The sequence below is a fragment of the Doryrhamphus excisus genome, linkage group LG8 (genome assembly GCF_037039965.1).
Source record: "Doryrhamphus excisus strain RoL-2023G ecotype Guam linkage group LG8, RoL_Dexc_Guam_v1.1, whole genome shotgun sequence".
Classification (NCBI taxonomy): Eukaryota; Metazoa; Chordata; class Actinopteri; order Syngnathiformes; family Syngnathidae; genus Doryrhamphus; species Doryrhamphus excisus.
This window is the reverse complement of record NC_136364.1, coordinates 6,026,369-6,040,077: the sequence shown is the minus strand read 5'-3', so window position 1 is coordinate 6,040,077 and position 13,709 is coordinate 6,026,369. Positions and strand designations below refer to the sequence as shown.

Sequence of the window (13,709 nt, the reverse complement as noted above, 5' to 3'; positions counted from 1 at the left end):
CGGGAATGAGGGCTGGGTTTGTACGTTTTTGTTCCTAGTACCCGAGGACTCGACTTGGACTTGAGTGAGTTCTGACGACTTTGGACTCGACTTGGACTTCAGTCTGTTAACTTGAAAACACTTGATATTTTGAGCAAAATGTTCAAAGTATTCAACTTGTGTATTTGTTCAATTTCACAACGTTGTCGGCATTTGGGAAACACTAACAGTGCTCAAATTTCAAACCTATGACTTTGCACATGACCCCCATCCGGCTTGGCTTAAGACTTGACTTGACTTGCGACTCTGGATTAAAGACTTGAGACTTGCAAAAGACGGACGTTGTGCCACCTCTACCGAGTGATAGCGGTCTACCATACTGGTCTCACACAATTCCTTAGTTTTTGTTTCTTGTCAGCTTCTTTTGTCATCCAACCTGTTAAAACTGTTAAAACACAAAAGGTCCACCATCGAATCCAGGTAAGAACAGTCCAGAATTTTTATGGTAGTTTATTGTAACGGAGAAAGAATGTCAAAATTTCTATTTGAGGAAAATAAGTTTTTGATCCCAAAGCGATGTTTCTTGTAGTTGATCACCAGGTTTTGCGCACGTCAATACCGGCCTCAAATCGTAACGTTTTCCACAGCAGCGATGGCGTTGTTGGCCTCATAGTCGGCGTTTGGTCTAACGGCGTTGATGTCAAAAAGCTCAGTTGGTCTCACATCTGACCACATCGCATCGTCGGAATCGGTCAGGTGTTCATTCTTGAAAAGGGAACCTTTTCACTCGTGCAGTTCTTGCTAGCGGTGCTGCCAACTCCTTTGGCATCATTAACCAGCTTGTCTTTGTGGTCTTTTAACGCTTCTGTGATTGGGGAGGTTCCATTTATTTGACATTATGTGTCCTTTATCCAAATAATGAGTTGAATATTAGGTGGAGTTTTTTCATTTGAATTTGAAAGGAATAGGAATAGGATTACTTTGTGTGCCATGTAAACACACAGCCAGCCTGTTGGTTTCCAAATTCTTGCTGGTTGGTAGGGGATCAGATACTTCAGACTTTTCATTCTGGATTATTTTCCCCATCCATAAACAATTCTGGACTGCTCATATGGTGATGAGGGGAAACTGTATTTGTTTCAAGGTGAGGACTTAAGTCGGCCGACATGACAGGATGTTCCCCAGGTTGCGTCCGCATTTTCAACGCTCTAATACGGAATGCATTGTGATGTCGGAGATTGAATTCATCTAAGCTGTTTTATTTCTAATGTTGCATGTGGACGACTGAGCTCGTCCATTGTAGGTTTGAGTTGAAGAACATTTTTGTTAGAACGATAGAGATTTTATGAAAAGAAAACACTAAAAAACAAAAAAATGAACTAAAAACTAGGGTAAATGATGCATGTGCTGTCATACGTATGTCCTTCTCTAGTGGCCGTAAACGAGTGTGCCTGAAAGACTTTGCAAGACTTTTCCACTTTGATGCTTCCTCCTCAAGATGCGTTATGTGATGAAAGATGAAAATATACTGTGAAGGAATACTTTTTTTTTTTAATGGCTGCAGACATCTTACTGACAACCAAACTATGGCATTAGCATTGTATGTGTTATGAAATGTCTTCTGATTGTGAGTCACAGTTTTTTAGTAACTGTGTCATGTAGTTTTTTTTTAATTGATAATAGGAAAATACATGAAAAAAAACAAAGCAATTTGGAGAAATAAAGTTAAACTTTTTTTTTTTTTTGCTATTTTTGTGAAGTAAAATTTTGGAAGATGTTGTGAATGCAAATGAATGTATATCTTTGTACAAACCGTTCAAATCAGAGGACTTGTTAGTTAGTTATGATAGACACATGCAAGAAAAAAATAATCTTTTTATTAAAAAAAACATTTTGTATTAGATCATTAACAATGGTAAGTTTTGTATATATGAAGGCTAGGCTTTCTGATTAGCAGAAAGTTAAAACATTCCTACATTTTTTTAAATGTATGTTCATGGAGAGTAACTATGTAAACATGCACAATGTTTTATGTGCCTTTTATTTGGGTTTGTCTAAATAAAAGAAAACAGTAAAACATGATTGTCAACTGGTGGTGTTCATTTTGACGTTTTGGGTTGACGGTTGAAATTCCATGCCTATTTAGTATTCCAGTGGTTAAAAGTCACATTATGGGTGTTTCTTTATGGATAGAGCCGTATTTGATTAAATGTGAGTTGTCGTCTTCCATATGCTTTATAAAAGTAATTCCATTTACTTGTATTCATATACAGGGCAGACCCATCAAATATGGCGGCAACGTTGACGTACGTACTGTCCGTGGACTCAGTGGTATTGATCTCAGGGATCACCCACCTATCCGTATCGGTAAAATATGCCAACAACACAGCTAGAGTGGCAGAAACAATTATTTCTCCTCAAAAATGCTCCATAGAATTGCAATGGTAATATCAACCAAAAAAAAAAATGTTAATGTGCGCATATGGACAATCTTTTAAAAGTGCCAATTAACTTCGCATGTTTTTGGAATGTGGGAGGAAACCGGAGTACACGTAGAAAACCCGCGCATGCATGGGGAGAACATGCAAACTCAAGATCTAATCCAAGTCAAGATCTGTGAGTCTTGCGCAACAATAGTTGTGCTACGTGAGTGAATCCGCAGCAAATCTATGATGTAATATACCATAGTAGAGTATAAATTAGAACTAGTAACTCACTGAAAACAGTAAACACACAAAAAACGATTTAAAAAATGGTATTTATTTTGAATGTCCATGTTGTATTTTTCAAAGGATCCCTTTGTAGTGTCAATACATCTTTTTTCTAGAATACCGACATTTACTTCCATTGCCAAAAAACCTTATGGCTCCATAATCAAATACTCATTGAAGTCAAGTCACATAGAAATGAATGTAGAAATGTGAGTCTTGCGCAACAATAGTTGTGCTATGTGAGTGTGTGTGAGACTGAATCCGCAGTGAATCTACGGTGTAATGTACCATAGTATAGTATAAATTAGAACTAATAACTGTCACTGAAGACAGTAAACACACAAAAAAACGATTTAAAAAAATGGTATTTATTTTGAATGTCCATATTGTATTTTTCAAAGGATCCCTTTGTAGTGTCAATACATCTTTTTTCTAGAATACCGACATTTACTTCCATTGCCAAAAAACCTTCTGGCCTTAAGTGACATAGAAATGAATGTAGATATGTTATTTATTTATTCAGGAAGTTGTTTGGATATTCCGTCCATCTTTGTTCCAATAAAGCAAGTGTAACAATGATGACCCCTTCATGTCTTTGGGTCAACTTAAGAGGTCGGCAGTGGTTGAAATAATGACCCCCCCCACAGTATGTACACTATACAGAGATTATTTCAACCCAAACATACATATTTTTTCCAAAGGAAAATACTAGAATAGAACCCATCAAGACCTGTGTTGGAATTTTCACCTTTTTTTTCTCTCCACTTGTCCTTTCCAGGGCCTTTCATTCAGGAGGGACGACACCAACATAGCGGATGTCACCCAGGGCTTCAATTTATCAACAGAGGTAAATTTACATCTTGACAAAACATCATCACACCACATATAACCTTAAAAAAAAAACATTCGAAAAAACAAAATGGCTGCAGCTGCGAGTACCTGTGGGGATTGGTGGATTTTTCATTGGGGTAACTTTTGTATTTCTGTTGTTGGATGAGGTGTTTCTTTATGATCCAGTCGCTAGTGACACCCCCGCTGTGTTTAGTGTTTGGGCGTGTAGTTGCCACACCTTCCTATATGAAATCATATGCACAGTACAAATAAAACACACCTGATCAAAAAAAAAAAAAAACAATTAGAAAATAGCAAAAATGTCAATTTTGTACTTTTGGATCATTTTGAGCTTCTAAGTCGAGCTTCAAAATGCAAAAAGAAAATATTTTTTTTGCATTAAAGTGAAATACGACCCTGAAAGCCCAAATCTTGGCAAAATGCTGGATTATATAATATTATATATTATATAATATAATAATAATATAATTTTCCATCAGGTATTCCCACTGTCACGATCTGTGAGTCTTGCGCAACATTAGTTGTGCTATGTGAGTGCCAACAAAACAAAGCTGTAGACCCCCCAAAAATGAGGATGGGATTGGCTGTCAGTCAAGACGCAGGACCAAGTGATGATGGTCGTTACTGGTGCTGAGTGCAGTCCAGTAAAAAAAAAAAAACAACAAAAACAAACATGTCCTCAAAGGCCTCGTCTCCTTCAAAGCCACTAAATTCCCTGTTAGTTTTATTCTCTGATGAGAAGAGAAATCGAACCTTGGCGGTCCGGATGGCTTCTGTTACTGGCATGACAAGGAGATCTCACCTGAGTGGGAGTGGGAGGGGGGAAGCTTCAGGTTGTGCAGGGGCGTCAAACGGCAGTGGTTACTATGCGGAGATGTTTGTTTTCACACAAATGAAAATCAGTTTCAGTTGGGGGGGGGGGGGTGGTCGCTATTGGGTGTTTGGATTCTAACCCCCGTTCTACAGCTCTACAACCGATCCAGCAGTGGAAAATGTAAATTCCTGCAGTTTTAAAACCGGGATGAAGAAAACCTTTACGGCCTCTATTGGTGGTTTCTAGTCTTGGGGGGGGGGGGGGGCGTACCAGACAATGGAGTATTCGAGCAACAACAGCAGCCCTTAGCTTTCATACAATACTGGTCAAGGTTTAAGGGGGTACATTCCACATCAGATACTTTTAGAAACTTCATAGACAATTTGGGGTTACGAGTCAAACGACATCTGTACAAGCAAGGAGGAAAAACATGGAATGGGAATTTGGTTGGGGAAAATGCTTTTCCAGGAAGAAGTACTCTTTCGAAACAACCTCGTGACTTAACGCTCGTCCTCTCTGGGTTTGCTTCACGTGGAAATATGATCCGCTTATGGATTCATCAGTCCGTTCACATTCTCTATCCACTTTTATGACATGAAATATGACTTCCAACATGAACCACAAAGGGTGGTTCTTACTTCTCTGCACGACAAGAAAATGACAGTCGGGGGTCAGGATTTATTTGCCGTGTAAAAAGGCCCACATTTGATAAATAACATTACATTTTTCATATTTGACTGGAAGCAATCAGACTTCTGTTTGTTGCTGCGTATCCGTGACGATGGTGACGCCGTGATGCAGCGTATCCGTGACGACGGTGACGCCGTGATGCAGCGCCTCCATACTGTTCACCCTGCCGCCGTGTTCAGAGTCATCCGTCCCACCCGGGCCTGACGCGTCCGACGCTGACGATGCTCTGATTGACAGGCACATATTTAAAGACGCAGAGTCGTCACTGTCTGGATGTTTTGAGGTAAGCCCGCACGGCGAAGTACTGAAGTCCCCGAGCACCGCCTCCGCCATTGGAAGATGATGGGGGGGGAGGTACTGACTCGGGTGGAAGTGAGGTCTCCCGTGCCGAGGTCCGGTGCCGACGGAACTCAAGGTGCTCTCCTTGGAACGCGGCAGGTTGGCGCTCGGGGGCTCGGCGTAGTCTTCTCCAGCGGGTAAAGGAGGGGGCAGCTGGTCTTGGCTGAAAAACTCTTCTTCGTGGGGGGGAGGGTAGTCACTGTCGACGTCGTAGCCCCCCAGGTAGTAGTCTGACTCCAGTTCACGGGTACTTCCATGGGTACTTCCATGGGTACTTCCTCCCAGCTGAGCTGCTACATTTCCTCTGCTACGCGATTTGTGGCCTGGGACCTCCTCGATGTCTGACAACCTGGTGCTCGGCATCCAGTCCGATGTGTCCCAGTGGTATGCTGGACGGGAGACAGGAGAAGGTTAGTCCCAGTCGGGAATGTGAGTGTTCAGCGTGGAATAGGCGCAAAATGTCAAGTGTGCTCATCAGGCGTGTTACACGCAGGCAACAAAGGTGGTGAAGGTCAATCACATGTAAACATCTGTCACATGCAAACGGGGAAGGTCTGGATCCCGGCATGCTAGGACTCATGGGAAACAGCAGCACGCCAAAGCCAACAAGCATCAAAAATGCAAAATGAGTTAGAGGAGGACATGAAATACCGCTCAAAAGTTTGGGATCACTTGGAAATGTTTTTGTCCAGTCTGAGATCTGGCATTTTCCTTGGCAGTCCTGCCATGAAGTCCAGCATCCTGAAGTGGCCGCTTCACTGTTGATACTGACACTGGTGTTTGACGGCTACTATTTAGTGCAGCTGCCAGGTCTTTGTCTTAAACTACACACTCTCACATATTTGTGTAGCGTTTTTCTGTCCTTGTTAGACCCAGTTTGTGCTGCTCTCTGAAGGGAGTAGTTAACAGCATGGTAAGAGATTTTTAGATGTCTTTTCTAATCATCTATTAGCCTTATAAAATGATGAACTTGGATTAGCAGCCATACCAGGAGATTGATGCAGAGGACTGACAGTTGTTGATAGTAGGCCTCTATGCAAAAATATACATCCTTCTTTCTAAATCATCTGAATTATTAAAATTGTTTGTGAAATAGATAAAAATGGTTGTGAAATGCATTAAAATGTGTTTTTCTTTGGAAAACACTCTCAGATATGTCTTCTTGCAGAGTTGTGCAGCGTTTTTCTGTCCTTGTTAGACCCAGTTTGTGCTGCTCTCTGAAGGGAGTAGTTAACAGCATGGTAGAAGATTTTAGTTTTAGTTTAGATTTTTAGATGGCTTTTCTAATCATGAAAACAAAATAAATGGAAAAAATTGTTTGTGAAATACATGTTTTTCTTTGGAAAAAAAACAAAGACATTCTTGTTTTTTTTGGTCCATTCCAAACTACTCTACATGCAAATAAAGCAAATATAATATGATTGCATCACTCCGAGTGGGACATTTTTGACTGAACAAAGGAGAAAAACAATGAAACAATATCATGCATGAAATCATCAAATCTCCAATCTTGCAGAGGACAATCACCAAGATGGATGTACAAGTCGTTCCGTGTTGGGACAAAACTCTTTTAAAAAAGTACTTCAAAGTGTGAGTTACTTTACCATAATAATAGAGAAAGTTATTATTTTACGTTAAGACAATTAGCAAATTTGGATTGAACTTTGTAGCAACCTGCAGTTCTCTACTGGTAGGGTAGGGGGCAGCAATGAGGCAATGAGTGATTGTCCTGTGCTAACAAGAAAACATGCTGGGGGGGGGGGGGGGGGTAAGCAGTATTCACACATCAACAAAGCAAAGGACGGGCATGAATTCATCCATGACAAAAGTACATGTTTATATTTAAAGATACAAGCAGTAGATTGCTATTTACGCCATAAAAGTACTACTGTCGGTAACAATAAAGTTATTGTAAGATTACACCACAAGCGATATTAAGTGTACTCTTTGCATCCGGACAACAGAAAACAGACTCCAGATAAAAAATAGAGACAGTGAGATGGATAGATAGAGAGAAATTAATCTACAATTAATCTACAATTAATAATAATCTTCACTATGGAAGTCTATTTTATCCACAATAAAATGTACACTTTTTCTTGTCATCTGGTGGGACCACATGACATTATATTATATTATTTTATATAATATAATGATTATATTTTATAAAATATGTTCTTATATTTAGATTATATTTTCATAGCCAAACAGTTTAATAAACAAAGTAAAACACGTAGTTAATGAAAATGACCTACATTTTCAGTAATTAAAAAAAATGAAAGTATTGGGTACACACAATTACAACTTTATGGCCTTTCTCCAATCCAATATTCAAATTCATGTATATATATAGTATACACTGTATCCAATATTTGGTGAAAGTATCACCCTGGATATATACTTTTGTAGCCATCAACAAGGTGAATGGAAAAAACACGAGACTCGCAGGAGAACTGGCGGTGAAATAAACATCATGAGCAACACAACGTGACAATCATGACTTCATGATGCGTCAAAGAAAAGGAAAGCCATCACCAAGGAAGTGGAAAATGAAAAACGTCACATCGAATATTGGCCGCCGTTTTAGTTAGATAGATAGATACGTAGATAGACAGATAGATAGCGTAGATAGAGATAGATAGAGTAGATAGATGTTGTCACCTCTATTGTAGTTATGACTTTGGTCCATGACTGTCAGATGGAAGAACAACAATAGAAGAGCGTTAATCATTTCTATGTTTCTATGGAATCCATAGTTGCAGAGCTCAGCAAACGTCTTAAATCACCTTTTTGTTTTAATGATCTTATTCACACCATTATTTCTCTTCTATAATTATGTTATTCTTCTGGAAAATATAACGACTGGGAATGGAACGTTGAACCCACAGAGTCATTTCCATGTTCACATAACCATCAAGTAGGCCGCTAGCTAACAGCTAGCTAGCTAACAGCACATGGAGAAACACAAAGAAACGAGGATCCATCATTTATTCTCTCGCTTTTGCACATCGTTTCTCCTTGGTGAAGGTCTGAGCTCCACTAGCTCCACTAGCTCTACTAGCTTCACTAGCTCCACTAGCTGTAGTAGCTGTACTAGCACCGCTAGCTGTACAAGCTGTACTAGCTCCACTAGCTGTATTAGCTCCACTAGCTCTACTAGTGCTACTAGCTGTACTAGCTCTACTAGCTGTATTAGCTCCACTAGCTCTACTAGTGCTACTAGCTGTACTAGCTCTACTAGCTGTATTAGCTCCACTAGCTGTATTAGATCCACTAGCTGTACTAGCTCTACTAGCTGTATTAGCTCCAGTAGCTCCACTAGCTGTATTAGATCCACTAGCTGTACTAGCTGTACTAGCTCTACTAGCTCTACTAGCGGTACTAGCTCTACTAGCTCCATTAGCTGTACTAGCTCTACTAGCTGTATTATATCCAGTAGCTCTACTAGTGCTACTAGCTGTACTAGCTCTACTAGCTCCATTAGCTTTATTAGCTCTACTAGCTCCATTAGCTGTATTAGCTCTACTAGCTGTATTATATCCAGTAGCTCTACTAGTGCTACTAGCTGTACTAGCTCTACTAGCTCCATTAGCTGTATTAGCTCTACTAGCTCCATTAGCTGTATTAGCTCTACTAGCTGTATTATATCCAGTAGCTCTACTAGCTGTACTTTTTAAATGGTATATTTGTTGCTCATCTCCCCTTTCTAAATCCAGCCCCCCCCCCCCCCGAAAAGGGTGGTATTGTTTACGTTATTTTTAGATTTTTAACCTCCAAAATGAGCAGGGAGTAAATGATTGGACAAGGGGGGGTCGGACCATCACCACAGAACCAGACCACATGCATGCATGCATGCTAGGACTACTAGGACTAGGAAGGTTGGCTGCACAAACGCTGTCTGCACCTCTGAGGGTTGGGGGAGTTGCTCAAGGGCACCTTGGCAGGGGTCAAGCAACACACTAGCATCTGGACAACAACAACTAGTTGAGACTTTCTTTGGTCTGTTGGACTTGACCCGGGACTCTTTGGTCCCGACTGACCTGACACCACAATATTAATAATTTAATTATTATCTCTGTTACTTTGACATTTATCTAGGAAATAAAATAGTTACGCAACTTCTCACAAGGCATTGTGGGAGGAGCGGGAACAGTCATGTGATTTTCCCGTACAGTTTTACAGTGGAACCTCGATTTTCATTGAAAACTATTTCCAAAAATATTGTTAATCAGTTTTCGTACATTGTCTCAGTTAGCATACATTGTCTCAGTTATCATACATCCCAAAAATGCAACCTTGCGGTGGTGACTCGGTATATTAGTTAGGACACTATGGATAGATCCCGGCCTGATAATCATTTAATTGTCTTTATTACGTGTGTATGGATGGTTTATTTGAACGATGATAACTACCCTGCGCTAACGAGGTGTTCAAGTGCAATGTGTATATCTGAGTGTCTTTGCTAGAGAAGGTGAAAAACGGTATGGAATTCAAGAAAGAAGTACAAATGTAGCATCTGTTGCTAATAGGAATGTAATAGAAAGCTTATTGGTTAAATGGGACCTATTTGTATGGAGTGATGGACTCCCGTAGAGCAGTTCAACACAATAACTCACACAAGAGCTTTCTAGCTCTTTCAGATTCTGCACCTTTCCATGAACTTCCTGCTTTTGACCCTCCTCTAAGTATGCCCTGCTGTGATTGGTCACACTCTCAAACGCTCCCGAGAACATATGGATACCCACGTAACTTGGTTTAAGTCCGTAAGCGATGAAAACCAAGGTTCCACTGCGTTTGCTTTGTCAGCGCGTTCGACATGAAATGAGAGCAGGACAGTCAGAGACGAGACACAAAGTGGATGAGACATGCTACCTTCACTTTCGATTGTGTCGACTGCGTCATTGACCAGCCGAATGACGGTCACGATGGAGGCTTTTGGAAGGAAAAAGGAGATATGTTTTCAAATACAGTTCTTCATCATAACGGTCTAGGATGCTAACGTCTCGGCCTTTTCAGCTGATCAAGAGTTCTCTCACACTTGGAGATGCTTCTCATACGTCATGGGAATCGAACGTCCTCGCCATACGAGCATGCAATTTATAAAACAAAGAAAACAATAACAGAAAAAAGCAACATGCTTTATATTTCATATATATATATATATATATATATATATATATATATATATATATATATATGCTTGTAATGCTGCAGGGACTGGTATGCTATGTATTATTCAAAAGGACTTTATGCGGTGAGGTCCTAGCGAGCTGTTTCAATTCATAACTGTGAAACATATAGACATAAAAATAAATTATTATCCAGGCATTATAGAAAAACCATAACCAGCATAACTGTGAAATTAGTAGGGAAGAAGAGGATGACTACAATATTGCTAAATTTTACATTAAAATAAAAAAATCAGTTGTTTATTGCATATTTGAATGTGATTTTTGATGATATTTTGATTAATATTTCATTCAAATGCCAAGATTTCAATTAAGATATTTGCTAGCTGTACTAGCTCCACTATCTGTACTAGCTCCACTAGCTGTACTAGCTCCACGAGCTTGTATTAGATCCACTAGCTCTACTAGCTCCACTGGGTGTATTAGCTCTCTTGGCTGTACTAGCTGCACTAGCTCCACTAGCTTGTACTAGCTCTACTAGCTGTATTAGATCCACTAGCTGTACTAGCTGTATTAGCTCTACTAGCTGTACTAGCTCCACTGGGTGTATTAGCTGTATTAGCTCCACTAGCTGTATTAGCTCCACTAGCTGTATTAGCTCCACTAGCTGTATTAGCTCCACTAGCTGTACTAGCGCTACTAGCTCCACTGGGTGTATTAGCTCTCTTGGCTGTACTAGCTGCACTAGCTCTACTAGCTGTATTAGATCCACTAGCTGTACTAGCTGTATTAGCTCTACTAGCTGTATTAGCTCCACTACCTCTACTAGCTGTATTAGCTCCACTAGCTGTATTAGCTCCACTAGCTGTATTAGCTCCACTAGCTGTACTAGCGCTACTAGCTCCACTGGGTGTATTAGCTCTCTTGGCTGTACTAGCTGCACTAGCTCCACTAGCTGTACTAGCTGTATTAGCTCTACTAGCTGTACTAGCTCCACTGGGTGTATTAGCTCTCTTGGCTGTACTAGCTGCACTAGCTCCACTAGCTGTATTAGCTCCACTAGCTTGTACTAGCTCTACTAGCTGTATTAGATCCACTAGCTGTACTAGCTGTATTAGCTCCACTAGCTGTATTAGCTCCACTAGCTTGTACTAGCTCTACTAGCTGTATTAGATCCACTAGCTGTACTAGCTGTATTAGCTCCACTAGCTGTATTAGCTCCACTAGCTGTATTAGATCCACTAGCTGTATTAGATCCACTAGCTGTACTAGCTGTATTAGCTCCACTAGCTGTATTAGCTCCACTAGCTGTACTAGCTCCACTGGGTGTATTAGCTCTCTTGGCTGTACTAGCTGCACTAGCTCCACTAGCTGTATTAGCTGCACTAGCTTGTACTAGCTCTACTAGCTGTATTAGATCCACTAGCTGTATTAGCTCCACTACCTCTACTAGCTGTATTAGCTCCACTAGCTGTATTAGCTCCACTAGTTGTACTAGCTCTACTAGCTGTACTAGCTCTACTAGCTCCACTGTGTGTATTAGCTCTCTTGGCTGTACTAGTTCCACTAGCTTGTCCTAGCTCTACTAGCTGTATTAGATCCACTAGCTGTACTAGCTGTATTAGCTCCACTAGCTGTATTAGCTCTACTAGCTGTACTAGCTCCACTGGGTGTATTAGCTCTCTTGGCTGTACTAGCTGCACTAGCTGTATTAGCTCCACTAGCTTGTACTAGCTCTACTAGCTGTATTAGATCCACTAGCTGTATTAGCTGTATTAGCTCTACTAGCTGTATTAGCTCCACTACCTCTACTAGCTGTATTAGCTCCACTAGCTGTATTAGCTCCACTAGTTGTATTAGCTCTACTAGCTGTACTAGCTCTACTAGCTCCACTGGCTGTATTAGCTCTCTTGGCTGTACTAGCTCCACCAGCTGTATTAGCTCCACTAGCTTGTACTAGCTGTATTAGCTCCACTAGCTGTATTAGATCCACTAGCTGTACTAGCTCTACTAGCTGTGTTAGCTCCACTATCTCTACAGCTGTATTAGCTCTACTAGCTGTATTAGCTCCACTAGCTCTACTAGCTGTATTAGCTCCTCTAGCTCTACTAGCTGTATTAGCTCCACTAGCTCTACTAGCTGTATTAGCTCCACTAGCTGTACTAGCTGTATTAGCTCCATTAGCTTGTATTAGATCCACTAGCTGTACTAGCTCCACTAGCTGTACTAGCTCCATTAGCTGTACTAGCTCCATTAGCTTGTATTAGATCCACTAGCTGTACTAGCTCTACTAGCTGTACTAGCTCTACTAGCTGTACTAGCTCCACTAGCTCCACTAGCTCCACTAGCTCCACTAGCTGTATTAGCTCCACTAGCTGTATTAGCTCCACTAGCTGTATTAGCTCCACTAGCTGTATTAGCTCCACTAGCTGTATTAGCTCCACTCGCTGTATTAGCTTCACTCGCTGTACTAGCTGTACTAGCTCTATTAGCTCCACTAGCTGTATTAGCTCCACTAGCTGTACTAGCTGTACTAGCGCTACTAGCTGTATTAGCTCCACTAGCTGTATTAGCTCCACTAGCTGTACTAGCTCCACTAGCTGTACTAGCTCTACTAGCTGTACTAGCTCCACTAGCTGTACTAGCTCCACTAGCTGTACTAGCTCCACTAGCTGTACTAGCTCCACTAGCTGTACTAGCTCCACTAGCTGTACTAGCTCCACTAGCTGTACTAGCTCTACTAGCTCTACTAGCTGTATTAGCTCCACTAGCTCCACTAGCTCCACTAGCTGTACTAGCTCCACTAGCTCTACTAGCTCCACTAGCTCTACTAGCTGTATTAGCTCTACTAGCTGTATTAGCTCTACTAGCTGTATTAGCTCCACTAGCTGTATTAGCTCCACTAGCTGTACTAGCTCCACTAGCTGTACTAGCTCCACTAGCTGTATTAGATCTACTATCCATCAAAATAAAAAAAGATTGTCTATTGCATATTTGAATGTGATTTTTGATGATATTTTGATGAATATTTCCTAAAAATGCCAAGATTTCAATGAAGACATTTGATGGCCTACAACCCAAACAACAGACAATTGATGACGGATCAGGCAAAGCAAGCCAGGATGTGGACAGGAAATATGAGGCTCCATTACATCAAGTCATATTTCCATTTGGAAAGATTAATAACAAGTCAGT

The 13,709-nt window shown here is 40.7% G+C and overlaps 1 protein-coding gene across 6 annotated transcripts in view; it reads right to left on the bottom strand.

The window, feature by feature from the left end:
* Positions 1–2,743: 2,743 nt before the first annotated feature.
* Positions 2,744–13,709, bottom strand: part of LOC131134832 (protocadherin Fat 3) — a 121,606-nt gene continuing 110,640 nt past the window's right edge. For 2 of the 6 annotated variants that reach the window (XM_078792681.1, XM_078792684.1), the window contains 3 exons: positions 10,258–10,317; positions 8,047–8,076; positions 2,744–5,774 (listed from right to left, as the gene is read on the bottom strand). In XM_078792681.1, coding sequence (XP_078648807.1) covers positions 5,104–5,774; positions 8,047–8,076; positions 10,258–10,317 — 761 coding nt within the window. In that variant the 3' untranslated portion in view covers positions 2,744–5,103. The remainder of the gene's footprint in view (positions 5,775–8,046; positions 8,077–10,257; positions 10,318–13,709) is intronic. The other 4 variants (XM_078792685.1, XM_078792686.1, XM_078792682.1 and 1 more) reach the window with 3 other exon arrangements.